Source organism: Jatropha curcas, chromosome 6 (assembly GCF_041381405.1).
Source record: "Jatropha curcas cultivar XTBG-Jc1 chromosome 6, XTBG_Jcur_1.0, whole genome shotgun sequence".
Classification (NCBI taxonomy): Eukaryota; Viridiplantae; Streptophyta; class Magnoliopsida; order Malpighiales; family Euphorbiaceae; genus Jatropha; species Jatropha curcas.
Window position 1 is genome coordinate 26,594,000 of NC_143156.1, and position 27,962 is coordinate 26,621,961.

At 31.0% G+C, this 27,962-nt stretch overlaps 2 protein-coding genes across 4 annotated transcripts; one reads left to right on the forward strand and one right to left on the reverse strand.

Moving 5' to 3' along the window:
* The first annotated feature begins 5,088 nt into the window (after positions 1-5,088).
* On the forward strand, positions 5,089-7,300 carry LOC105648644 (beta-phenylalanine coenzyme A ligase). Its single transcript, XM_012235106.4, has 4 exons — positions 5,089-6,602; positions 6,681-6,748; positions 6,972-7,074; positions 7,175-7,300. Exons 1-4 carry the CDS (start codon positions 5,166-5,168, stop codon positions 7,298-7,300), a joined length of 1,734 nt encoding a protein of 577 aa, XP_012090496.1. The 5' UTR covers positions 5,089-5,165.
* A 73-nt stretch (positions 7,301-7,373) lies between these two features.
* On the reverse strand, positions 7,374-14,674 carry LOC105648653 (Galactose oxidase/kelch repeat superfamily protein). 3 transcript variants are annotated; one of them, XM_037638214.2, is made up of 15 exons: positions 14,430-14,674; positions 12,623-12,768; positions 12,374-12,451; positions 12,171-12,290; positions 11,967-12,033; positions 11,784-11,845; positions 11,494-11,633; positions 11,285-11,411; positions 10,489-10,603; positions 10,292-10,380; positions 9,422-9,505; positions 8,997-9,314; positions 8,837-8,896; positions 8,538-8,730; positions 7,374-7,896 (listed from the first exon to the last, which is right to left on the reverse strand). In XM_037638214.2, the coding sequence occupies exons 2-14, from the start codon at positions 12,734-12,736 to the stop codon at positions 8,563-8,565; spliced, it is 1,542 nt and encodes a 513-aa protein (XP_037494142.1). In that variant the 5' UTR covers positions 12,737-12,768; positions 14,430-14,674; the 3' UTR covers positions 7,374-7,896; positions 8,538-8,562. The 3 variants fall into 3 exon arrangements, with proteins under 3 accessions (XP_037494142.1, XP_012090517.1, XP_012090508.1); XM_012235127.4 differs by having other exon boundaries at positions 7,374-7,941; XM_012235118.4 differs by lacking the exon at positions 7,374-7,896 and having other exon boundaries at positions 8,259-8,730.
* Positions 14,675-27,962: the final 13,288 nt, after the last annotated feature.

The following is a 27,962-nucleotide window of genomic DNA, read 5'->3' on the forward strand; positions in this document are numbered from 1 at the left end:
AGTTTTTAGCAAAAGTCATAAAATATCAAATATTAAGAAACTAACACATTTGATCAAAAATAAATAAAAATGCCCACAGGAACATCAAACAACGTGAAACTAACAGTGTAACATCCCAGGTTTGGGGCACAACACCTTAGGCGAATCCCACGTCGGCTACGCACAAGGTGGAAGTCCTATATATAAAGGGTGACAACCTTGAACTAGTGTGACGCGTTTTGGGCTGACAGAGCGGAGGTTTCCCTGGCCCAGAAACAAAACCCTGAGGGTTCAGGCCAGGTTTGGCACCCAAAGCGGACAATATCACACTAGGACTGGGCTTTTACAAACAGATTTGATAAAAAAGGATAACACTGGAAAAAAGAAACGCTGAAAGAAACGGTGTATATATATGTACTATATCAGTAAATACTCTAAAATTAATTAGATATAGAATATATATATACACCAATTAACACATTTGATAAGATAAGATCAACTAAATACAGTATATGCATATATTGTATCATTATCAATTCAAACAGAATCGAGAGTCCTAACTTGTCTCTACAGAGCATAAACAACATCCATGATAGTGACAGTTTTACAAAAATGAAATCACACAAGAGAAATAGAATCTAAAAAAAAATGTGGAACAATGCCAATAGTGAAAAGAACAACTGACAACTGAAAATAACGAGAGCAAAAGCAGAATTAAATAATGGATGGTAACAAAATGAGAAAGAACGATGCCGAAAATTAAAATAGAAAATTAATTAAAAAGGAAACACTAAGTGACAAATATAATTAAAATAGAAAATTAATTAAAAAGGAAACACTAAGCAAAACACTGATAATTAAAATAGGAAATTAATAAAAAAAAGGAAATAATAAGCAATTAAAACACTAACGCCCAACAAAATAAAAAAAATGGCATAAAAGTAAAAATAAATTCAAACTGATAATAATTTAAATTGAAAAGTCAAACTCACAATCTCTATGTGACATCCTACTGAATCGAATCGTTGCATAGAGTCGAGTCGGGCCGAACTAAAATCCGGTTTGAGCCATTTAAATCCAGAGTGGGGTAGAATGGGATGTAACTTAAATAAGTAAAATTGAGAGCTATGACCAAAAGAGTACAAACTGTGCAGGCTGGAAACCAACAGCTGGGCAGACTGACAGTTGCCACTTGAGCTCAATATTTGACACCTTACCAACGTAATTAAGAGATGTGATAGAAGACAAATTTGTACAAATTTGTACCTTAATGTGTTAGCTAACATTATAATTTAGAATTACTGCAATTGGACTTATTAATACAGAGTTATGCTAGAATTTGTGAAACATGTACAGGCTGCCCTGTCAGATTTCAAGGCTACATTAGAAATAATGTTGGGATGCATATGTAGCTTCATACAACCTAAGATTATTGCTGAATTTTAACCTTCTGAGTTGAGTTAAATAACAACAATAATTTCCTTAATCTGACCGGTAGAAATTAAATTATCTAATGAGTGGTACGAGTTGCATCGCGAGTGTACCAATTAGATTTCCATGCCAATTATTTTACAAGTTATCACTTGTGTGCAGTTACTTCTATTTATCTATGAAAGCCTCATAAAGCATGAAACAGGTTAGAAACATACAGAATGAGACAGCATGCAGGTAAACAATATGATTTATGAATTCTATGAAGAATGTAATATGCTTCTATTTTGTATTATTGCAATACCGATAATATGCTCCATTGAGGTTAGGTAGAAACCACGTAGATAAGATTATGTCGCGACATAGGATAGTAGATCTGCGCTCCATACAGTTTGGTACTTCGACTACAGGCCGTTGAGTGGATATGAGTATATATGGGTCATAACAGCCCAGCCATACAGTATACATTCAATTTCATAGTATTCATATAGTTTTTCTTATCACTTAGGTTTAACTATAACCTTATAGAGTCATACAGTTATGAGATTGTATTATGTATAAATTATAAAAGATGCATAATTCATACAGCATAATGAACAGCAGATAAGATCATGAAAGTATATTGATATGTGTAATTACATGTTTATTTATTTATTTCTTATTAAGTTGAGATATCCACGGAGCTTTATTTGCTCAGCGAGTTACTTGTTTTAACTCGCAGGTTCTAGATCTGGACTGTAGAGAATCATCGTACAACTGCTGCAGTTCATCTTTGGAAGACCCAGTCTTCAGGGTAGCTACTCATTTTGATATTTTGATTCTGTTTATCCTTATCATGGCATGTACAGAGCACACAGTTGGGCCCATTTCATTTTAAACACTAGTATCATGTCTTGTAAATATTAAGTACATATCTATATTTTCCTAATGTAGAAAGTAACAGCATGATATTATATTCAGCATACATTATGATATCAGCATGACAGGACATAGGTTCAACCAGCTTGTAGCGTCTCGGTTTGATTCATTCGGATTTACGGATGAACCGAAAAGGAATGTTACACTCTAAACATAAGTTTAAAAAATATGACTTCTACTAGAATTATCCTTTTAACTAATTTAATCTCTTTTGCTGTTGCATCAATTGGTTTGGTCCTACCACTTTGGGCCCAGTTCATGTCTGAGGCCCAAAAGTGAGTGGAAATCATTTTCAATTTTTCATAGTTATGCTTGTTGACATTTTTTTTTCTTTGGATATTAATGCTTGTTGACATTAGTCATTTAGTTTTACTTTTACAGATGAATTTTTTTTTTTCTTTTCAACAAAAAGGAATTCATTAGTTATCACTTAATGTTGGTATTAATTTCAACGTATCAATTATTTATTGGGATTCAAGATTTTTATTAAAATAAATTTAAAGTCAAAAAGCTTTTTATTAAAATAAATTTACTCGAATTGAGTAAATTTTTAATAAAAATATATTCCTCATCCTATTTAATAATTTTGCAATTTATTAAAAATTGAAATTATTTAACTGGATCAAAGTTTATATTTAATATGAACTTTTCCATCCATATGCTTTGCCTTTGCGTGAGGGTATCTAGCTAGCCAACTTTTTATTTTATTTTTGGTTTGTACCCCTAAAATTTTCATATTTTTTCATTTTGGTCCTCTCCTCCAATAATTGTTTTTTATGCTCTAACATTTTACATTATTAAACTCAAAACTTTCTCATCATAATCGAACTTACACTTCTCACTCTTCATATAAGTAAAGGCCAATCAGACCATATTTAGTTGGTAATTCCTTAATCTCTATGGACTACACAACAGGGGTAACCCTTCCTACCCTCCCTCACCAAATTGTTGAAAACACACGTGCTCGAGAAAATTTCAATTTGATATCTCTCATTCTTCATATAAGTGAAAAGATTAATCAGACCACTACTTGATTTGCAAAAAAAAAAAAAAATTGATTTTTAGAAATATATTTTCCACACAAATAAATAAAAAATCGAGGATTTTTAATCAACTCCTAACACATTCAAAAAACTGAAGAAAATTATACACATGGTTTTTATAATATTACAAAATCTCGAAATTTGGACCCCTTTATGTCATTTTAGATCAAAATATAAAAATTGTGCATCTTTTCATATATATTCTTAGACACTTTTTTCCAATGTTTTGGCTCTGCATGCCCATAAGAATGTCAATAACTATTGACAGGAACCATTAGAATTATTTAAAAAAAAATAAAATAAAAGCCTTGGATATTATAAATCATGAAATAATTCCAAAAGCCACATCAGAAATTTAAAATCAGAATAGACTCTTCTTGCTCTTGATTGTTTTGTGCTTGTATTTTGGTGGATTCTTTTTTTGTTTTTATGTTTGACAAATTCATGAAGAGTGCTTAGGACTATTGATGTAGACTCTAAATCTCTTTCACTGGCTAAAGTTGATTGAGAAAATTCTGCTGCTGATGTGCTTAAACCCTTCATCTTTAGGACCACGTCCTCCAAGACAGGAGGACTATATATATTTTTACAAACCCATAGACTGTTTTTTTAAATAAATAAATAAATGTGGGAATTTGCATGAGCTCAAATTCTCTTAAGTGATGAATCAATCACTAACTAACGAGTAAAAAACAAAAAAATCTCACAATTTGGAATATTTTAAACCAATTTCTATGGAAAATTCCAAAAACAAACCATAATTCAATATTTTTTTGGATTGCTGATGCAAATTGAAAAGCATTTATTTATGTAATAAAGGCAATAAAATATTAATGAAAATAAATATAAAAAATAGAAAATTATTTCTGATGACTGACGCATATTAAACGGGGTAATTTTATCAATTTAATGTTATTGAAATCTTATTCTGGCAATAATTTTTTTTGTACTGACAATATTACCAATATGTATATATTTATATATAATTAATTAATTTTTATAAATTTAGAATGGATTTTATGTTAAAAGAAGAATGAATGTTTTATGAATATAAATCAAGCACTGGTATATACTCATTATTCTTCAAAATTAGACTCATCAGAATTTAGTTTGTTTGTTTCAAATTGTAAAACTATCTTAGAGCATATCGATTAAAAAGACGAGAATATGAAGGCTCACCTTCTTGCTACAACCTCTATCCATTTTGCTCGTTTAAGCTTGGGATTCAATCCCAGATATATTATTGGATTATTATTCTTTAAGGTAATGCAAGCTAGTATTGTTCCTTAAAAAAAAAAAAATGAAAGAGAAAAAGATGATTAACAAATGAACCCACATGTGACATTTATCAAAAATTTAATTCTTTTACTTTATTTTTATATTTGGTTGGGAAGGATAAAAATTCATTAATAATGGTCAACTAGATATTGTCTAACTTATTCTCTCACGTCTCGTACAAAATAAATATGAGAGTGAGAGGTATCAAATTTAACATAAAAAAAAAAATTAAATCCTAAAAATTTTTTGGACAGCATCTTTACAGGTCATAAATACCTATGATTTCTTATGGGAAAGAGACATCCATATGTCCTTTATTACCAACACTTACGTATTAGCCGGCAAATAAGTACAAATTCTTTTATTAATTGACGTATTTAACAATGTTGATCTCCAATTTCCAACATCCACGAACCGCAACTAAATCTTTCTCTATATATGCTACTTAAGACACTATATAGGCCTCTACAAGGACAAGTTTAGAACATTTTCTCGAGCTTACCAAATTCATAGAAAATGTCAGTTGATGAATCATGGCTGGCTGGAGTTGAGAAGGAAACCGGCGAAAATGCACGACAACCACCACCACCACCATTAACATCCGATAAGAGCGGTTTCGATTCAAGCACTGGAATTTACCATACACTACACCAACTTGGTGAAGATTTCCAAATACCTACTAGACATGACTTGGACACATGCAGGTATGTGTTATCCCAATTTCCCCATCCTGACCATGCTGAGTCAAAAATTGCACTAATTGATGCATACTCTAATCGCCAAGTCACCTATGCACAACTCCACCGATCAATCCGAGCCTTGGCTGCCGGTTTGTATCATTGTCTTGGAGTCCAGAAAGGCGATATGGTGTTCGTTGTGTCACCAAACTCAATCCTCTATCCTACAATATGCCTAGCCATATTTTCTATCGGTGCAATTCTAAGTCCTGCTAACCCCATAAACACAGAATCAGAAATTACTAAGCAAATACTAGACTCGGGTGCTAAACTTATTATTTCAGCACCTGAAGAGCAAGACAAGTTGAAACGAAGTGGGGTGCCTATACTACTAACAACTCGAACATCTGATCAAAATAATTCTCTATCAATCGAAGAACTAATCGAATGTTGCGATCCTGTAGAATTCCCACGAGTAAAGTTAACTCAATCAGACACTGCAGCTATATTATATTCCTCAGGAACTACAGGCATAAGTAAAGGTGTGATATTAACACATGCCAACTTCATATCTATAATGACACTACTAAAATGGTCAGTCTATGCAACCTCTTCACAAAATGATGTGTTCTTATGCTTTATTCCCATATTTCATATCTATGGGCTAGCGTTTTTCGGATTAGGCTTGTTCTGTGCAGGAATTACCACTGTGTTAATGCAAAAATTTGATTTTCAAGCTATGCTTGATGCAGTTCAAGCTCATAAAGTAAACAACATACCTGCAGTGCCTCCTGTGATATTAGCCCTAGTTAAGTATGCAAATAAAATTAACTGCGACTTATCTTCTTTAAGAAGGGTTGGGTCTGGGGCTGCACCTTTAAGTAAAGAACTGAATGAAGAATTTAGGAAGAGGTTTCCATGGGTGGAGCTGAGGCAAGGTTATGGCTTAACCGAAAGCTGTGCTGCAGCAACTTTTTACGTGTCTAATGAACATGCTAAGGCACGCTCAGGCTCCTGTGGAAGGTTAGTGCCAAGTTTTAGTGCTAAAATAGTAGATATTGAAACAGGATTAGCTTTGCCCCCTTGTAGAGAAGGAGAAGTGTGGTTAAAAAGCCCTACTATTATGAAAGGCTACCTGCGAAATAAGGAAGCAACAGATTCCACACTTGATTCTGACGGATGGCTAAGAACTGGAGATCTTGGTTATTTTGATGAAGATGGATTTCTTTATATTGTTGATAGGATTAAGGAGCTTATCAAGCATAATGGTTATCAGGTATGTATAATAATATGAAGTATTATTTCACCAATTCTCTTTAATAGGTCAAGTGTCATTAACTTGTGCCAAGTGCAGGTAGCTCCAGCAGAACTCGAAGCAATACTTTTGAATCATCCCCATGTACTTGATGCAGCAGTTATACCGTGAGTTTCCTCGCCATCTACTGTTTATGTTCGCTCGAGGTTGAATTTATGAAGCACCAAAACTTTAGGCTTAAGCATATGTTCGAGTTAGACACTTCTCTAACACGATACAACACACAAATTTTTCATGTGCTAATTTTCTGCAGAATGGTATGTTTGTGCTATTTTAATCTTCTGTCCTGTGCCTGTGCATAATAGGGGGTGAATCTTTCTGATTTTGCAGGGTTGAAGATGAAGAAGCAGGGCAGATACCAATGGCATATGTTGTGAGAGCAACAGGTTCTGAACTTAATGAAGAACAAGTGATTCGATTTGTTGCCAGTCAGGTTAGTCTTACAGTTCTGTGGATATTCTTTTTTTTTTTTTTCCTTTGAATTATTTATAAGTTCATTTCTTTCTGATTGTGGTTTCATGAAAAACTCTCAGGTTGCACCATACAAGAAAGTTAGGAGAGTAAGTTTCATTACAGCCATTCCAAAGTCTGCTGCAGGAAAAATCCTGAGGAAGGAGCTTGTTACGCTTAGCCAACAAGAAGTTTTTTCAAAATTGTAGTTCTTCTCCTTTACTTCTACTTCAGGATCTAGAAACTATGAAAATTATCAGCGGAAAGTAGTTTGGAGGAAGCTGGAGACATAAGAATCTAATGGAATAAATTTTTTTGAAGTATGACCATTTTCTGGCATTTATACCATATCCAAGATCGTAAAACATGCTCTTCAGTCCTGCTTGCTACTACATGTTTTGTGCCTTTAATTTTCGTAGTTTCTTTTTTTTTTTTTTTTTTTTTTTCGGGCTAATTTGGCTCCAACTAACCATAAAGCTTTGAAGATAAACTCCAATTAGATGTGCAAATAAACTAAGCCGACTCATCAACTATTTGAGCTCGGCTCAAAAAATAGCTAGAAAAGCTTCAGCTCAAATTGAGCTCGAAGTGGAGATATTCAACTCAAGAGCTTGTCGAGCCTTATTGAGCTTTTATCGACCTTTATTAGCGTCAAGCCTTATCAACTTGAAATAAACAAGTTTGTGTTGAACTGAACTCGAGTTTCAAATTTCCAAGCTCATTGAGCTTCGAGCGTGACGAGCTCGAACTTGACTCGACTCATTTACACCCCTAGCTTCAATACCACCAAAACAAGATTTTGTCCCTTCAGTAAAGGCAAGAAACAAGGCTTTGCAATGTCAGCATAAACCTGTACAGAAGACAAACTATCACAACTGCTTTATGAAAATTGATATTCTCCAAAATCAGATACAACCACGCTCAAGTTCTTAAAGAAAATCCAAACTTGCGAGCCATCAAAAAAATATTTATTTAACTTCAGTTAGGTCTAATGTTTATTTAACATATGACATCTAATGACATCTAATGAAATCTATATCGTTCTATGACAACCTTAGATCTAATGTACTTCACTTGTACAACCAAAAATGAATTCAAAACCAAAAAAGGTTGAGGTGCTCGAGGAAACCAAAAATCCTTAGACATGATAGAATGAACCCAAAAAAATAATCAAAAAATAACAAATACAATGTAGAAAACCAAAAAGAATTGACAAACCGGACTATACTGTTTACTCAGTTTAAACTCATCTAAAATTCTCTTTAAAAAACCGTCCAAATATAGTAACAAAGAAGTAGCGATGGCCATAAAAGAACATGTATATAAAACAAAGGTCCTTCAAGAAAGCATGCCTGTTAATTTGCTGCAGCTCAAGACCACACTGCTTGTATTAGTTTCAGAGAGGTATGTCTTGCTTAATCTTTAGCACAATTTTGAGACACTGACCTTACAACTTTTATGGGTCATTAATCTACCCAGCTATCCACCGCCAGACACCACCAGAACCTTGTCGCTGTGCAGCAGCTGCATTAAGCTCCATCTCCTGCTCCAATTCAGACTTCTGTCTCCTGAGTATCTGTACTTCATTCTCTATGGACTGCATTGATTCTAGCATCTTCTGCAACTCGGCAATTTGTGCCTGGAAATCAGCATAACCAAAATGAACTGACTATGACTGATTTGATCATCAAGAGGAAAAGAAAAATATGAATAAAAAGGAAAGTTGTGACAAAAGTAGCGAAAACCTCCAGTTTAAAACATCTTGATCTCTCAGCTACCAGTTGACCTTGGACAGAATGAAGTTCCTAAAAGAGGGGGAAAAAGGTCGAAATGATGTTAGAATGAACTATTACCATTAAATGAAAAAATAATCACCCTTGAGAGAACATAGCTTTGAGAGCATACCTTGGATAATTCTGCATGAGTACTGTTAACTTCATTGACCTTTTCCCTAACCCGTGAATTTTCTGCACTCACTTCTGCAAGTGACAATTGCAACACCTTTTTGTCTTCTTTGATTGCATCAATTTCATTGGTTATATCTTGTTCGGAAGGGTTGCTTTCAACTGCTTTAGAGTTCAAATTTATGTTCGAGAAATCCAACTTTTCAGATTTAGCAAAGGCATATGCAGCAGTCACAGAAGCTGCTGCTGCAGCTGCAGCTGGTGACTGAAAAATCTTGGGGCGGAGCATGTCTCGTGGTTTGAGTCTCATAACAAAAACCTAGAAGTAATGGACAGTTGAGGAAACCATAGAAGAGAACTAGTTAAAAGGAGAATGAAGTATACTACCATTATGACCAGCAGACTGTGACTTAAACATATGCATACCTCATTATTATATTTCCCATTATAGCCACCAAAGCCAATCAAATGCTTCTCTCCCTCAATTAATGTTGAACAAACACTGAGCCCCTGCTTTCAAATTAATATTTAGACATATTGCACAGCATGGAAGTGAATTCCCAAGTTAATCACAAATGAACTAGAACAGAAATAACTCTTTTATTCAGAATGCTAATATAATCTTGGCTGCTAATTTATCATATTCCACTAAAATTTAGAATTTCCTAAACACCCGCCTTTTTAGTTCAAATATCTACTCAAGAGTTTTAAAATTTTAGTCAACCAACGAATGTGTATGGATACATCAAAGTCATATTACAATCTAAATATTTGCCTGAAAGGCTGCAACTCTTTGTTTTTCTTGTTTCTTTTTAGTAGCCCCAGTCCTCATGGTATTATTAAACCAGCTGTCAGATTCACAAGTACTGAAAGATAAGCCGAAATTGAAGCCAGTTTCCAAACAAAAAAAAAGATCATACGACAAAAAGAAAGAAAAAGAAAAAGGAAATGTTTGATATATGACAAAACAAAATTCACTAGTTTTTAATCATAGATTCAGAAAGCAAAAACCAGAAGTAAGCAAATTATGCAAAATCTAGCTTTCTAATATTTACAACCTATTCTCCCAACATTCACAAAAGTGCAAGACACATTTAGTGTAAAGAGTTCAAATGTCTCAGAGATTGGAAACATCAGCAGAAAGAAAATAATATTTACTATGAGTTTTTCACCAAATCAGGTAAATTGCATGCTTTCAATGTGAATGACAAGATTCTACTATTACGTTTCCAAGACTATGCCACAATATAACATATTTAAACTTACAAAAGGCCATATTTTCAGAAACACACTGACCTCACTGGCAAGAGGATCCCTCCCCCTTACACTTGTCAATGTCGACCATGCAAGCTTAGACATATTCAACACAAGGGTTTCTGGGCAACCTGTAAATAAAAATTAAACAACAGTGGCTTACACAATATCACAAAAAAGAGTGCGGAAGCACATCAAGCATAAGAATTACAAGTACACACAAACAAGTTTCTAGATACCATTTTTGTTATCTCCACCGCCAACGATATACCAGTTCTCATCAATGGCTATACCAGCATGACCAGCTCTAGGGGTCACCAAGTCACCTTGAATTTCTGGTTGGGACCACTCCATCTGCAATGGATGGAGCCCATTTCATAATGAACAGAAGATAAGGCACAGAGATCTGTTATGTATGCAAATCAAGGAGTATAAAATATAGCACATGCTTATTCTGGTATATAATTACCCTGGAACAGAAGTTTCCTACAATAGTAGGTCAATATAACACTTTCAAAAATATATATATGAAAGACAAGCTCCCTACACCTTAATGCATTACATACTCTAACCAATGCCAAAAACTTTCAGCTCAACAGTGAATTATATGATTAAAAAATCCGCACTTTGAATTATATTATAAAAAAGGAAAGAGACATGCATCTGCATCAGAATCCAGAAACAGCCACTTGCATGTTATCACTAAGTTGGCAAACTGGTAACATTATTCATAGCACAATTATGTTTAGCTGGAGTACAAGCAAAAAGTCATGGTGCATATATTCTGCCTCAGCATGTCATAGAGAGGATCACATGTATGCAGCCTTCTCCATGCATTGAAAAGTAGACCGTCTCTGTAGTCTGAGCTTTTGACAGATCACAAACAGTAACCTTTCCAGGATAGGATGAGTACATTGCAATTCCCTTCCAAAGGAGGAAATTTTTATAACATCTATTTCACGTTCTACACCACCTCATTCCTTCATGCCTTCCAAATGCAAAAACAAAAAATAATAAAGAAAGAATAACACTTACAGTCTGCAAATCAAGTACATGAAGATCGTTAAAAAATATTGAATGAGAACAACCACCAAATATCAGAAGGTAGCGTTGTGCATGTATTGTGGCTGTATGATCAAATCTGGGAGCTGGAGGCGTCTGCCTATGAAAACACAACAAATTGATGCAGAAGACTTCTGAAAACATGCAGTAAGACAACTGAAAAATGTAGAATAGACTCTTACGTTGTCTCTAAGGCATCCCAAGTCATTTTTTCCAGATCAAGAACATAGACATCATTAAGCAATCTCCTGCCACTATCTTCTCCCCCAAAGATTATCAGTCTAGAGCCAACCAGAGTAGCAGAATGCCCTCCTCGAGCTACCTGAAATATACACCAGTCTTACCAACCAAATTTCCATAAATGATAACTGCAGTTTTTTCCCTTAGGATAACCTAGAAAACAACATATACAAAAAATCGATGGCAAGCTCAAAGAAACACATAAAACTAAGCAGTTTATAGAATCAATTACCGGAGCTTTTCCTGATGTCTCAATGACACCACAATGGTTTGTTTCAAGATTTATAAACCCCACTACAAGGATAAATTAGCACAAAATTAGATTCCAAGCAAAAGTCTATTTTACAATGGCATACTGATTCGTTTAGGAAAAGATTAAGGTATATCTTTAAAATGAATTCTAAAAGGAACAAACCTGTCATCCTATCAGAAGATTTCCTGGAATGCCCACCAAGAAGAAGAAGTTTGCTTCCCCACTTAACCTGTTAAACGTGCAAAATTTCTTAATGGTTAATGAAAACACATTAAAGTACCACACAAGTAATTAGAGGCAGACAAAAACAGAATAAATTGAGCACATATAGCTATCAATGTGCATGATTCCATAATTTTTTCTTACCATACTGTGATCTGAGGTGGCCGGATGAACTTCCAAAAAGCCATTTTCTTCAACTTTGTCAGCCTGCGGGTTGGTGTTGAGTTTCAGACTAGACCATTCAGAACTTCTAAGATCAAAGACCTGCAAAAATTATCCAATGCACATAACCAAATGCACCACAAGAAAGGACTTCATATGCACAAGCAAATGATCGTAAGCAATACCTGAACATCAGATAGGTACCGACCATTTCGACTCCCACCGGAGACATAGAGTTTCTCATCAGCAATTGCTGCAGCATGCTAGAATGACAACTAAATCAGTAGGTCAATTTTCGTGACGAAATTAAAAAGAAAAAAGGAGAAATTCATTATTCTGCTAAAAAATGGAAAATAACAATTGCCCCAGAGTAATAAAGTTTAGAACCAGCTAAGAATCCTTCAATTAGGGTTAAATTCAAGACAAAAGATCACCTTGTAGCGAGCTGATGGTCGTGCACCAGAAACAGGTATTGCTACCCACTGGTCATAGGTCAATTGTGAAAACCAACTTCCTGCGTCGACATTCTTAATCTCCTCTGTTCCCATATAAGCTATTTTTGGTTATGCAAACTAGTAACCTGATTTATAAAAAGAAATTAAATACATTAGTTCCTGAACAGTTTAGCAATTTGACTTTGCTTTTCCTCCTTTCAAGGAACCAAATGGACCTCAACACTGCCAAGTGAAAAAGTTATCAGTTTTTATTTTTTAAAATAAGCACTAGTCAATTAAGCCCACTCAAAGATTAAATTTTTAATCACATACAAGAAACAAACAAATAAAAGCTATAGGTGAGGAAGATGTTAATTATCAATGGTAAGATCTCATGATAAATTTGTCAGTTTTTCTTTCAATTGTATTGCCATTCCCCAAAAAAGCAGCTCAGTGAGTGCACCAATTTAAAAATTGGCCATCATCTCTAACCAAAAAGAAAAGATCTGGCAATGGAATTTTAATGAAGTGTAACATGCAAAATGTCATACCAGGAGAAGATGGTACTGCATTGTTCACATCCAAATACACAGAATAAAGAAATCTTCCAACGCTACAGCAATTCATGTCAAAATCCCACAATGTGATGATCCTTTTCCATATTTAGGTACCTGAATTTTCCTTCCCCACATTTAGAATGATAAACTTTTCCCTCATAATGAACTTTTACAACACTAAATCTCCCAAGCCACTTAATGAGATTCATGTTTCATTACTCCCTGTTTCAATAGTTGAAATTCAAATTCCATCCAAATGTTACCACAAGGAAACACTTGTAAATGTCCCCTGTATTATTTGTTACCAAAGATAGAAATGGCCGAGAAAAGTGTAAAAAACATAATGAAAATGAAAAGGATACTTCTTATATGTCTCCTCTTTTTGGAAATTTAGTGCTGCCTTTAGCCTGCTATTTCCTCTCAAATTTCCATCCAATGGGCTCTTTAAAGATGACTCCTCAAGGAAGGATGCTCAAGTCTTTACCATGGTCTTTAATTACTTAGTAATGAATTTCAATAATCGAGAATCCTATTTCTCAAAGATTATTAGATTTGCTTATATGAAAATTGTGTGCAACAGACTCTTGGACACTGTTATTAGAGGTTTTCACTCGACTGTTTGTTTGTGTTTCTTGCACCAAATTTGAGCCTTCTTGCATATGTAGACACCAACTTCTAAACCTGCAACCAGAGTTTTCCTCATTCTAGCAACCAAAAAGTCACCAATGCACCATTTAACTTCAACATACAATTTCAATCCAATAGACAAATCCCTAACTCCTCTTTGTTCTCAAGCTCTAAATCTTAACCAGTTGAACTCCCCAGATCCATTCTATTCCTGTAACGCCATTTTAACAATAAATATACAATTCGACAAATCTTCAAACTTGAAGATCCTAATACTTTGTTCCAATCAAATACCCTAACTGCGCACATTGTTACTGCCCATTAACCAAAAATTGAAAATTCTCTTTCGCTCCAATCTCATTCAACCGCAGCTCCAAAGATCAAACGATATTACCATCAATCTCAATAAGAAACAATACACATTAGCGTATATAAACTCTTGATCTATTATTAAAACGCTAATAGTTCTCAATTCTTACTAGATCCAAACATTTATTCAAGATTCAAGATCATGACATTCATTTCCTCCAAAATGCCAATCGCTGTAAGACCTAATTAATTGATTAAAATTGCCAAATTATAATATCAAATTATTAGCCATGTGAAAGGATTAAGTAGTGTACCTGAAGAGATTCTGAATTTCGAGTAAATCGGAGCTGCTGATCAGATCGAGATTTTGGAATGTACAGTGTTTGATTCTCCGTTGATTCGGCGATGAATCGAAGAACCGCACACCGGCCACAACCGTAGAGACGTACAGAGAGAGATTTAATGTGTATGGGTTTTGCACCTTAGCAATAACAACAGAAAACCGAAACTCTGAAAGTCGTCTCTGCTTGCTTGTGTTAGTTAATGATGGGCATAAACTGATTTGTGTTTATATACTCTGCTACAGTTCTTCAATTCCAAAAATGGTGTGATACCAATTTTATTGCCAGCTCATCAATGAATCTATTGTTTTTTCTTTGGAAAAATTATCATTTTGTCCATCAGTCCATGTATTAAATTAACTACTTCATCCTTACATTTTTGTTAAATTATTATAACATCTCTAAACTTTGGCTCCATTTTATCCATCTTAGTTGGATTTTCTATCAAAATTGTGCAAAAAAAGTGAGAGATGCCTGAGATTTTTAAAATGATAGTTCATGCGACTCTTAAAACTAGCCGTTATACAGTTATTAGAAGGGTTAATTTAAAAATTTCATAAAAATATTTAAAAAAATAAAAATAAAATTGGTGAAATCGGGTGGAACCGTCGAAACTGTCGGTTCTAACCGGTTGAAAAAACTGCCGGTTCTTCAAAATCACCAATTCACAATTCCTCAAAAATTGGAACCAGAACCAGACTGCAGACCCCCAATTCCCACCAGTAGGAGTGGCATTCATGCGATTCGGTTTAAATTGGACCAAATCAACTCAAATTGACGGAACTGAAGTTAAAAGCATAGCAAATCGACCTGATCGAAATTAGAATTAAAATCGAATCAAACCAATTCAGTTCGGTTCGCACTATTTGATTATGCATAGTAATTTGAATCATTATTTTTTAACAGAAAAAGAAAATAATATATATATATATATATATATATATATATATATATATATATTACTTGTTGATTTTATTTTATTAAAGAAAACATAACAAATATTAGGGAATTGAAAAATCATGACGAAAACTCAAATAAATAACAAAACAAAAGCAAAAAAATAAAAATAAAAATACTAGAAAAACAATACTTACAGCTGCAATGTTGTCGGAGACTTGAAATTTAGAACAGGATGAGTAAGATAAGAGGGAGATATAAAAAAACAGAAAAAGAAAACTATATATATATATATATATATATATATATATATTTACTTGTTGATTTTATTTTTATCAAAGAAAACATAACAAATATTAGGGAATTGAAAAATCATGAAGAAAACTCAAATAAATAACAAAACAAAAGCAAAAAAAATAAAAATAAAAATAAAAATACTAGAAAAACAACACTTACAGTTCCAATGTTGTTGGAAACTTGAAATTTGGAACAAGATGAATGAGATGAGAGGGAGATAGGTTTGAAATATTAGTTACGCAGAGTCGTAGACAATGTCTTTAAGTGAAACCGTGGAAGAGAATTTGAGTAGACGTAAACAATTTACATAAAAACGTGAAAACTAAAAAAAGAGATAAAATATATAAGATATGTTTAGCTTAAAACGTTGTGTTTTGTTTTTTGGTTTAATCGGATTATTCGGATTTCTTTCTATGCAATCGAATTAGTAACCAAATACTGAAATATATGTACATATCATACCGAATCTAATCAAATAACTCAAAAATCAAATTAAATAGACCGAATTGGTTCGGTCCAATTTAAAAAATCAATTCAAACTGTATAGTGCCCGCTCCTATCACGGGTTCCAAAAGCCGTAAAATGGCCACCCCTACTCAAGAGCCACTTTTCTCGAAAAAAAAAGGTCAAAAGTCAAAGTTTACTTTCTAATGTATCATCAACTTTTCAAAGATCCATTTGCCTTTTTTTTCTAAAATCCGTTAATAATTCTTTGGAATGAAAGTAGTACTGCTAATCTCTCGAAACTTTATTCTTGTGTATTTTATACTCTCAAAGCTTTCTTTTTCAGTATTGTATACAATTAAAGAATAAAACCTATCAATAATTTCAAAGACCACATGTCTCTTTTGCAAAAACAAGTTGTTTGAATGACATATCCATTAATAATTCTTTGGACAAGTCCCCATTTGAATTTTTTTGACAATTCCCACTGAACTCTAGATTTCTAAGAACTCAGGATTATATGATCTGTAATTCGTAAAATTCTCACGATTAACGCAAATCCTTTTGAGTGAAGAAGGGAAGTGATTCTGGATCTGTCATCTTCTTATTTTGCCACCATCTTTCTGTAATTCAAATTGCATGGTCCTTAATTCTTTGTTTTGAAGGATTGAATTGACAAATACTTAAAAGAACTTCTTTACCCATGCATGTAGCTACGACCTTTTATGAGTTTATCTTGGTTTCGCCATAAAAACACTCAAAACCCTCGGCACAATCGCCATAAGAAACTCAAAACCCTCAGCACAAAATCCTTCGTCATAACTCAATAGAGAAACACAAATAAATATAGCAAAATAAGAAGACGATGAAGGAAAGGAAGATAAATGCTAGTAGTAATTAATCTATATATATATATATATATATATATATATTCTGAAGCAAAAAATAACTTTTAAAATGCTGAGTTGACACCATGTGGTTTCAACATTCCCTTTTTCCTTTTTTTACAAATTTTCTAATTTTAATACATTTTCTTAATATTTTTTCCTTTTTTTATAAAGTTTTAAGTTTTACTTAATTTAATTGGATTAATTTAAAATTTTATTTGTTACCTACAATAAAATAATATTTTAAAATTTAAATTTAAAAGCTGAGAGTTGAATCTTTTATCATCTGACTGTCTAAATTTGAGCTTTCATTCATTAGCTCTAGGTTCATTTATATTTATCTATCAATCTAAAGTGCAGTCAGTTTTTTACGTAAAAACTCGGAAAGTTGGCTTCTTCGTTTTAAGTGGTAGTCTTTTAGCTGCAAAAACTTAATCTGGTAATCTTCATTTTAAATTATTATTGTAGCTATATTTTTGTTCAATTTTCAACCAATGAACAGAATCCATGGTAGATTTTTCCTTACTTCAATTTATATTTTATTTCTTTTTTGCAAGATTTATATCATTATCATTATCATTTAAAATTTTTATTTAATAATATCATATTTATATTCTCTTGATTGTTTCATGGTATCTTTTTATGTTGTTTTCTGTTGCAGAGTTACACGTTCATTCTTTTTCATGGTAAAAGAATTTCTTTTGGTGTCTGTTTTGCTCAACAACAGTTGAGTATATTCTTTCCATTGGATCAATTTGTTTATCTTTTTAGTTTCTTCTGGTTGAGACTATCCATAACTAAATTGATTAATATCCATTATTTACTTGCAGATATTTTTGGGGATTATCTCATATGTATTTTCATTGAAATGCATTGGGGTATTAGCATCAAATTTCTTATTAGTGTATAGTGCATGTGTGTTTTCATTGAATTCCATTAGGTTACCACATTTATATATATATATATATAAATGATGGAAGAAAAAATATTATTATATAGGTTGCTAATGCTCTTTCTTGCTTCTTCTCCTTTTGAGTTGTTCATAAATCTTCTAATTTCCTGTATTCCTATTTAATTTGGTTAGAAATCTCATCAATTGGCCCGTTGTCGAGGAATTATTTGATAGAATTAAGGTTATACATTTATATTTAGAATATATATAAAAGTTTTTTTGAATGATGATGTTTTATCCATTTCTATCTATATCTTTATATATATTTTTTAGATAAATATAGATAATTAGGTATAATTTAAATAAAAAATTAGATTAATAATTAGTAGATATGCCTAGATTATTATTTTTAAATATTATATATTTTTGTAATAAAAGTTTATATATCTATATATATTATTATCAAGTCATACATATATAAAATTTTTTTTATTTTTTTATATATATTGATTAGATCACTTTTGATAGTTTTCAAACTATATAACGTTGGTTTCAAACAATTACTAAGAGAATGCATAAGAATTTTTTTAGGATTCTCAAAATAAATTTAAAATAAATCTTATTTTAAAAATAATATCAGTGCATCAATTATATTAAAAATTAGAAAAGATAATTAAATAAATATATTAAAATAATGCAACAGTTTAAATAGTTGTTTTAAATATTAAAAATTACATAGAGAAAAATATTAATATACAATAATTACAAAAGTTTATTGCTATTTGTATTTTTGGTATCATATTTAAAATACATTTACAAATTATAAGCTATAAAATACATCAATTAGGCATCCGCACAATGCGCAGGACCAAACCTAGTTAAAGAATAAAAAGAAAAGAGAGAAAGAAATAATAAAAGTTTGAGGTTTTAAAATAGAGATGGATAGAATAAGCGGTGTTGAATGAAACAAAATGGAGAGAGGATTGAGTTTAAGTCCAAAATGGATTTGTAAGAAAGGGTTGAGCTTGAGTGAAATATGGTACTATCTAAGGATATTCTCATCTTTTTATAATTTTGGAAAGAACTAAAATATTAGGTGAAATCAAAAGTTAAGGATATCAAATGCACGTATAGAGTCGTTAATTTGGTCGAACCATAAATACGAAATAGTAATTTTAGCTTTTTCTTTTTCTTGGAGCTATATTTTAAAATGATAAAAAATACATAAATTGATTAATACTTTTAATGATTTTTCAAGGTCAATTAAAATCATGAATGGTACAAAAGAAATTTAATTTGTGAGAAAAAAAAGTAATTTTTTACTGTGCAATTCATCTGAAATATATAAAAGAAAAATATTAGGTTTCAATATATCGATTTGTTTCAAATCGAAATTGAATGTAGAAAAGTATGTATTCAAATTAAATGAAAATTTTTAAATTAAACAATTAGATTTCATGCCAACGTAAAGAAAATGGATTAAATCAAAAATAAGATTAGAATTGTCGAAATCAATTAAATTGAAACTAAATTGAAATTTTAAAACTTTTTAAAATTTCAATTCTACTCTCTAAATAAGTCATAGAACCATCGGTTCATCTACTAAAACCTCCTTTTTGATGAACTTAGTTCAGTGAACTGCCCAGCTTTAGAAGAATTATTTCTTCATGAAATTTTAAAATTTTAATTGGTTTACCTTATTAGAATTCTCCATTTGGGCATTATTGGATATACATGTAATTGAATATCATCAATTTAAATATGATAATATGATAATCCATAATAAAGGATAGATGTTAAATGTTAAAATTTTGTACAACTCAAAGTTAAATGTTAAAAATTGTAAAAATATTTTTTAATAGTAAAGAGATTAATTTTCTTGTTATAAAACTAAATAATATAATGGATATATATTAAGTTTATTAAAGATATTATTTATTTCTCCAAAAGTTGTGTCCTTTGGAATAAAGAGTTATGTTCTTTAGGATGAATCGTTATATTCTTTAATCTGTAAGATTATATCCTTTAAGATGAAGGGTTATATTCTTTAATGTGTAGAGTTATGTCTTTTGAATCATATTTTGTATCCTATAAATAGTTCAAAATCCTGTTGCACTCATGAAAAGTGGTAGATTGATTAGTTCTAAAGATGAAAATCATTAAAAATAAAAAGGAGTAAACATGCAATATTCTCCAGAAGAGATATTAGCCATAAATGATAGATAATTTTCAAAAGAAAAGATGGAATAAATATAAAATAAATATCAACTGATAAGGGAAGATTTACCTTCACAAAATCATGCAAGGAGTCTTTCTTGTATTTGAAAGTTTTCAATGTACGTTGTTTATCTTATTCTGCTTGTCACGACAATATTTGAGCCCAAAACCCCCCACACAATGTTATTTTGTACATATAAATTGGACCCAAATTGGAAGGTCCATGAATCAAATTAGTATCAAGTTTTCATCGAAGGCCCATAGCCATAAGTCTTTCTGGTTAATAAGTATTGGACTGGGCTTAGCCTTTAGCCTTCAATTGGTCCAAGTTGTATGCTAGTTAGCCTTTAACCTGTAAAATGACAAATTGATTCTCCTTTTCAACTAAACAAAAATTAACTTTTATATTTTTTTATTTAAGTATTTTTATTTATTATCATTAAATATAAGGTCTTTCCAAATCTCCCGAGTATGATGATAGATTTTGTGGATTATTCCATATAAGTATGTGCTTATGATATTTTTAAAAAGAGTACAATGATGATTATGTCACAACTAGTTACCTTGGCCGAACTGGCACTAAGACTTGGATAGGCTTAAAGCCACCAGAATCTGTAAGTAAGCTAAATACATATCAAACAAATTTTCTGTCAATTGAAAGGGCCTCAGCCCTAATATCATCATATTCACTATTAACTTGATTTACAAGATTCTGTAGCCCATGTTAATATATTACATAATATAAATTTTAATAAAAAATATGTTAATATTTTTTAAATTTATTATACATGACTATCGTAATTGCGAAATAATCTAAAAATTTAAAATTTCCTTCAATACACTGAACAAAATGAATTAAGATTTCATTTTCAATAGTTCCTCTAGATGTCCAGTGGCAAAGTCACAAGATATTAGAAGACTTGTAACCTGGAAAAATAATAAGGCAAGGATAAGCGCCTAAACTCAATGAGTAGGTTAGTTAACCCTCTCATCCCACACAATCACACAAATGCATAAATAAATTAATCTAGTCATCCGACTAGTTATATGATCACGCAGTCAATCACACAAATGACAAAACAACAACAATTATAAATATTAACATCTTCACATAATCACATCACGTGGAAATTGGTTAATGGCATCACAGAAACCTCCGACAAGCCATCCTCCCACATTGCTCGCCCTCTCAAACGTGTGAACTAGGGAGCCGATCCCTCATACATGACCGACCAGTCTAATCGTCACTTGACCAGCCCTTTCATTTTTTTTACAGCTCTTTTTTTTCCATACCAATAGGAGGCCACCTGTGGTTTTCTATATCATATATCATTAGATGAACACAGGGGTGCCGATCTCTCCATACATGGCCGACAGTATCAAAGACTGCCTTCACAAGCCCGTGGTGACCCACTTCATTTTAATTCCACACAAGCAAAGCATATATGAAGCACATCACAACTAATCAAACCATTTCCAATAGCAACAGATAATGCAACATAAAATAACAATTTAATAAGTAATGCATGTCTAGCATTTAGCGATGTATGTATGAATGCAAATACAGATGGATGATGTGAATTATCTATACTACTTATAGTTTCTTATTGTCCTTAACATGATTCTCTTTCTTACTACACCCTTCCAGCTTTTGTCTTGACATGTTAGAACTTCATAAGCATCTAGAAGGGAAATTTCTAAATAAGAATTCCAATTCGAAGAAAAACTTAATTCTCATTCATTAGCTAATTATAATCATTATAGCTGCTTACCTTAACTTAGTAACTATATAGTATAAGTCCTTTATTTATTGATTTATTTATTTATTCTTATTGACACTTTAATAAAGCATAAGTTCTTCTAATAACTAATATTCTATATCACTAATATTAATAATAATAGTAATAATAATAAAAAAGAGAATACTAATAATGCTAATAGTATAATAGTAATGCTAGAATGGTAAGTATACTAATAGTTTTAATAGTTACTCTTATTAACCATACAATAAACCTAATTCTTTAATAATTCTTTTCTACTGAAAATTCAGCAACATTTCCTCTATAGATTAGGCTATCCATATTTTATACATCACAAATATCAATATTATACACACATCCTATCCATCAGGCAAAGTATCCAATCTAAATCCCATCCTCCATCATTATAATTATCATCTACCATATTCAGCTATAATAACTACATATAAATACATTTCTTATCATCTGTCGATTCAAGTTTATAAGTATTATCATTTAAGGACATTCATTTTTAACTTAATCCATTCCAGAGTTCACACTTAAATGTATCAAATAGCTTAATCATTCAAAATATTAAAATCAACAAGGTATCGAGTAGTTATTCATATAGTAATAACAATATTCTTGAAAATTTCAATTTATCTTTCTCGCATCGATTCATAACAATTATTCTAAATGATTTATATTTTTAATTTTACAATTAAGTGTATTCATCTATCGAGATTCCCTAACAAAAATCATATTCGATTAACTTAATATTTAATCAAAATCAACTTAATTAACTAATAGTTCTAAATTTGGAATTTGTACTAGAAATGGAGAACTAGGTCTTAGAGCACACCAATCAGAAATCGGACTATGATTCCACGATCAGCGCGAGAAGAAGATAATTATGCCTACTAGGACCTCGCCGGAGACTCACCGTCCGGTCACCGGATCTTCGCCGCCGACCACTATGGAAAGTCGATTCTCGTCGAATTTGAGAAGCGCTTACAGGTCCTGACTCGAATTTTCATGGAGAGTTTGATTTCAATGTCTGATTATTGAGTTTGTGCCCCTTTTAGCCAAAAAGAGCCTCGATAGCTGCTATTACCTTCACCACTCACGGTTGCTGCCTAAAACTCTAGTGAAATCACGAATCAGTGGAGGGAAAATATTCGTGTGGAGGAGAGGAGTCGATCGAGACTCACTTTGAGGCCTAGAGTCGTCGGAATCGTCCGATCTTGAATTATTTTAATTGGTTTAATTAGTTTCTAGAATATTATTATTATTTTACTAAATAATAATAATAATAATAATAATAATAATAATTGATTTTAGGATAATTAATTTAAATAGTAGACAGACAGACAGAGACACACACACACACACACACATATATATATATATATATATATATATATATAGATTAATATTTAGAGCTTCATATTTATTCTTGAAAATTTTAGAAAGTTTTCGACTAGAAATTCTGATAACATTTTTTGGGCTTGGCTTCAACCCTATAAATTTGGACTCAGATTAGAATTATAAGGTATTTGCAGTTCATACAATCGAAAATTCATATTTTGAATTTACTTAAAATTTCAAAGTTTTAAAAATAAAAATTACAGTTGTTTCAGATTATATATCTAATACCTGTTAATTATTTTACTACTACTTAGTTATTAGATATTAGCATTAGCTATTTATATAGTTGTTTAGAGTAAAAGTATTTGATAAAAATAATTATTTAATGAACTTTTAAAATTAAAATGATAAAAAAATACATTGGAATAATAACTTACAATTTTAACTTATGATGTAAAAGTTAACTTATTATATATAAAAAAAAGAATATATATATAGTGACGTGTGTTATTATTGTCATATGCTGTTAGTAAATTTTAGGTGGAGTGAATAAAATAGGGCTTATGAATTCGTAGAAAAAAAATATGTATAAGTGTAGAAAATTAATTTACTCATGTAAAATGTAAAATGTTACTATATAAAAGCTAATATCTATTTAATTGAGTAAAAGGGTAAATTTATTAACTGAAAGATTAAAAATAAATTTTGTTTGGAAATAACCCTCTCACAATATATTCACTATTTTTATTTAATTTTATTAATATTTTCAATTCATCACCAAATAAATTTATATTTTGTTGCAACCCTTAAGTTCATAAAAAAGACAAAAATAAATTGAGTGCATATCAATGAAGAGAATCTTCTGGATTATATATAAAATTGAAGTTGGTAAAAATAAAATAAAAGTAGGCAGATCAAGAGCACATGCACACACATTACACATATAATGGGTGTCACCCACTAATAGTTTCTAGTATCTAAACAATAATATGGGTTCATCACCTCAAGTACAACAATCTATTCATGTCTCTTAATCAATACAAACAGCTCAATCTCCAATATCTAACCTGTGATTGGACATATATGTAGAAAAAAAATTTTCAAACACAGTATTTTTCTATTGAAGATATATTGAAATGAAAAATACCCTATTTTTTGTGTGATAGTTTCATAATTTAAGAATCAATAATGCAAGGATTTATGATTTGCTTGTTCCTCTATACTTTTTTTTTTTTTATTACTAATATTGAAGTCCTTGATCCTAAGTATTGCTTTAATTGGCAAATAATTTCATTTTTCATTTTATTGATCAATTTGTAATTTTTAAAGCCAGCATCAGGTAATTTCTAAATACACAAACTGAATATAACGGTTCATCCTTACACTTATTTAAAATAGATAATTTACCGTGTAAACTGACTTTAAATACTCAAAATGAATTAAAAATATTAAAATTGTTTCCAATATAATAAATTTCAAATATCAATCAAGTCGAAAAATTAGTAACAACAAAAAATTCTAATAATACATAGATCAAATACATAAAAATATGTAACTCACAATATTTATTAGTTTGATCCTTAGTGCATAAATGATTTGTATAAGAACTCTAGTTTACTCAAATTTGTTTCCTCTTTTTTCAATTCTAAAAAAAATAATCTAGAAATTAACCCTCCTTTAATAATTCTTTTCATTTAAAAATTATTTACAATATATACATAGAGAAATATATATATGGAATTTATTTTAGATAAATTCAAATTAACTTTATATTTATGAGTAATAATAACAATAGTAGTAGTTAATAAAAAATTGTTTTATCAAATTTAGGTCTGTTGGGTAAAATTAATTATTTTAGCAATTATTAGTTGTTTTAATAGCTAGTAACTGTTTGACTAGTTTTTTTATAAAACGATAAAAGCTAAACGTTATAAAGATTAATCTTTTCTAAAATAATATCTTAATTTCTAAAAATTAGTTCAAGCGTTATATTACCAACTATTAGCGTTTTTAGTAATTAAAAGTTGTTGAAATTTGAATTAGAACTTTCTAACCCTAAAAACATTCTTAAAATGGATGTAAAAATGTCCTAATAGAAAACAAATACTACAAACTGAAATGCTTTAAAGCTGTGACACATTCAAACACAAAAGTCAGCAAGTGACAATAACCGATGCTATTATGAACAAAGGCTATAATGACTTGCATTGCCGTAATTGAAAGCAAGCATGCGCTTGCTATCTGCAAAATGCAAAGTAAAGATGACAGATGTCATTCTAAGCTTACATTTCAACAGGAAGAAGACAAAGACAAAGAGAAATACCAAGACAAAGAGAATCAAAGACCCCACTAACATTCCATTCCAAGATGTGACCACAACTTAGAATTTTGGGTTGTTGAGTTTAGTGGGTATTTGTGGCCTTGGATTTCTCAAATCTCTTTCCCTAGAAAGTGTACACGTGTAGGCTTATGAGAAGAACTTTCCTACCCTCTTCATTAAAATATGAGTATATTTTAATGGATGGATATTGAAAACATATGAAGAATGCTAAGAAATGATCAATTGTTGTGGTTGGGATAGTGCATGCATGCTCTTATCAATTGAGCAATTTGTGGCACCAAAGTTTAATACTATTGGTATAATTGGTAGTGTCTTTTTTTTTTTTTCAAGAGAAAACTCTAGAAGGACAAAGATGACCTATTTTTTAGGAAGTTGACTTCTCAAAAATTATACTTGCACAAAAAGTTATTTCTTTGAAACTATGAGTTACATGTGTTTAGTGTACTAATAAACTTTTTAATTAGTAATGCCTTAGTGGATAAATTGATTAATTAATTATATTTGATGGATTTGAAAGATTCAACAAGATACGGGGATTATCATAGTGATTCATCGTGAGAAAGTTTCTTTTGGCTCGGAGATTAGTTTTGCTCTTTTCTATAAATGTATTTGGTGGAAATCAAATCTGGAAGTTTTTCCCATATATTTAGTTTGTATTGCCAACTGAGCCACAACCTATAGATCTATTTGTTTCTTTTACAATGTATAACTAGTAAGCTGTTGGTGGTTACATTAGGGAATTCGATGGAGATAAAATATTCACTTTTCTGATATTTGTTTCATAATTTAAAAAAACTAAGTCCTTTATTTAATTATTATTCCACGAAAGGAATTGCAACTTATCTAATTTTCATTAATCCAATTATGATTTTTATTGAATTGCTAATTAAAATGTATCAATTACTTGATACCTACAACTATGCAATAATTATACTTTTTTTTAAACTACAAATGAAAGGTTATATATGGTTTCCATTAAGAAAAATAAAGTGATCCTACTGAATCAACACATGGAACTGAATTTCAATTTGTGCAACACATGTAACTGCAATATTCCACTTGTGATGATGAAAAGGATAAAATTACATCATATATAGAATTTGGTAACACTCCATAAGATAACACTATTTGTTCTTCAACGTGGAAAATGAAAAGTAAAAATTATTTATTTATTGTATAACCAAGCAATTAGGAAGAAAGGATTAACATATTTTTTTAAGAGAAAATCATGAATTAAGACCCACTTAATCACATCAGGCATAGAAACAGCAGCTCAAACTAATGCTTGAGCCGACTGATTTGTTGATTTCTTCGCAAAATTAATATTGACATCAAATATAGCTCTTTTAAAAGAGCTTTACAGTCGCTAATAATAGAACTATTATAATAAGAGTAATCCTTTTCAGAACCTTGCATAGACTGCAAAGTGAACTTTCAACCAACTCAACACCTCAGCCATTGCAACTATGGAGCCAGACGCAAAATTGGTCATTGTTCCCTAAATTTTTATGAAAAAAAATAAAGTTAAAATATCCATTTTAATTTGTTCTTTCAGATTATATTTTGCCTCTTTAATATCAACTTCTAGTTTGCTAGGTCCATTATCCAAAATCTAATATAGGAATCCAAATGTAATGTGTTTTAGGTCAATTTGACAGGAACATATGAATATCATTATCAAGACAAGAATAATTTATTCTAAAAACAAAAAGAAATCAAGATACACTTATCCTCGCAAAGGATAATTATAAGTGTGATGGTATTCAAAATTCTCTTAATTTTTCTATATATACGTATGCTTAGACGGTGTTCGGTAACAGTTTTTTAAAATAACTTTTAGTCGAAACGTTAAACGCTGCTTAAAAAGTTGTTTGGTAAAATAACATTTGAACTAGCTTTTCAAGGTTAGAGCATCGTTTTGTAAAAAGTTAACTCATGTAACGTTTAGTTTTTAGTATTTCACAAAAAACTACTCAAACAGCTAACAGTTAAATGCTACTAAAACAACTAATAACTACCAAATTAGTTGTTTTAGAAGTTGGAAGTTGTTCCAGTAGCTATACCAGCTGTTTAACTAGCGTTTCGTGAAACGTTAAAGGAAATAATGTTTCATATGATATGCGCTCTCCAACTCTAAACACTAGTATAACTGTTTATCGAATATTATTAATAAAAAAATTTTATATTTTAACTTAATCAAAACACTAAATACTACGAAGGTATCATCAAATAGGCTCTAATTTTGCAAGAATAATTATTTTAACTTAAACGGAAAAAAAGAAAAAAAAAAAAGGAAAGGAAGAATAAGATGCATGTAAGACACATAAACAAACGAAAATGTCTATATGCAATTTCTGGTTCTGTTTTATGTTAACTTTCAAAGTATCAAAGCTATACATGAATTCTAACTTCATAATATTGTTT

Bases quoted from the DNA above. Each gene is read 5' to 3' on its own strand.
- LOC105648644 (XM_012235106.4), top strand. From the start codon at position 5,166: ATGTCAGTTGATGAATCATGGCTGGCTGGAGTTGAGAAGGAAACCGGC. The intron at 6,603-6,680 runs GTATGTATAATA...TGCCAAGTGCAG, and splicing joins TCAAGCATAATGGTTATCAG to GTAGCTCCAGCAGAACTCGA. The intron at 6,749-6,971 runs GTGAGTTTCCTC...CTGATTTTGCAG, and splicing joins CTTGATGCAGCAGTTATACC to GGTTGAAGATGAAGAAGCAG.
- LOC105648653 (XM_037638214.2), bottom strand. From the start codon at position 12,736: ATGGGAACAGAGGAGATTAAGAATGTCGACGCAGGAAGTTGGTTTTCA. The intron at 9,506-10,291 runs GTCAGTGTGTTT...ATTTGAAAGCAG, and splicing joins GGGATCCTCTTGCCAGTGAG to GGGCTCAGTGTTTGTTCAAC. The intron at 8,731-8,836 runs GTTTTCGCTACT...GCTGATTTCCAG, and splicing joins CAAGATGTTTTAAACTGGAG to GCACAAATTGCCGAGTTGCA.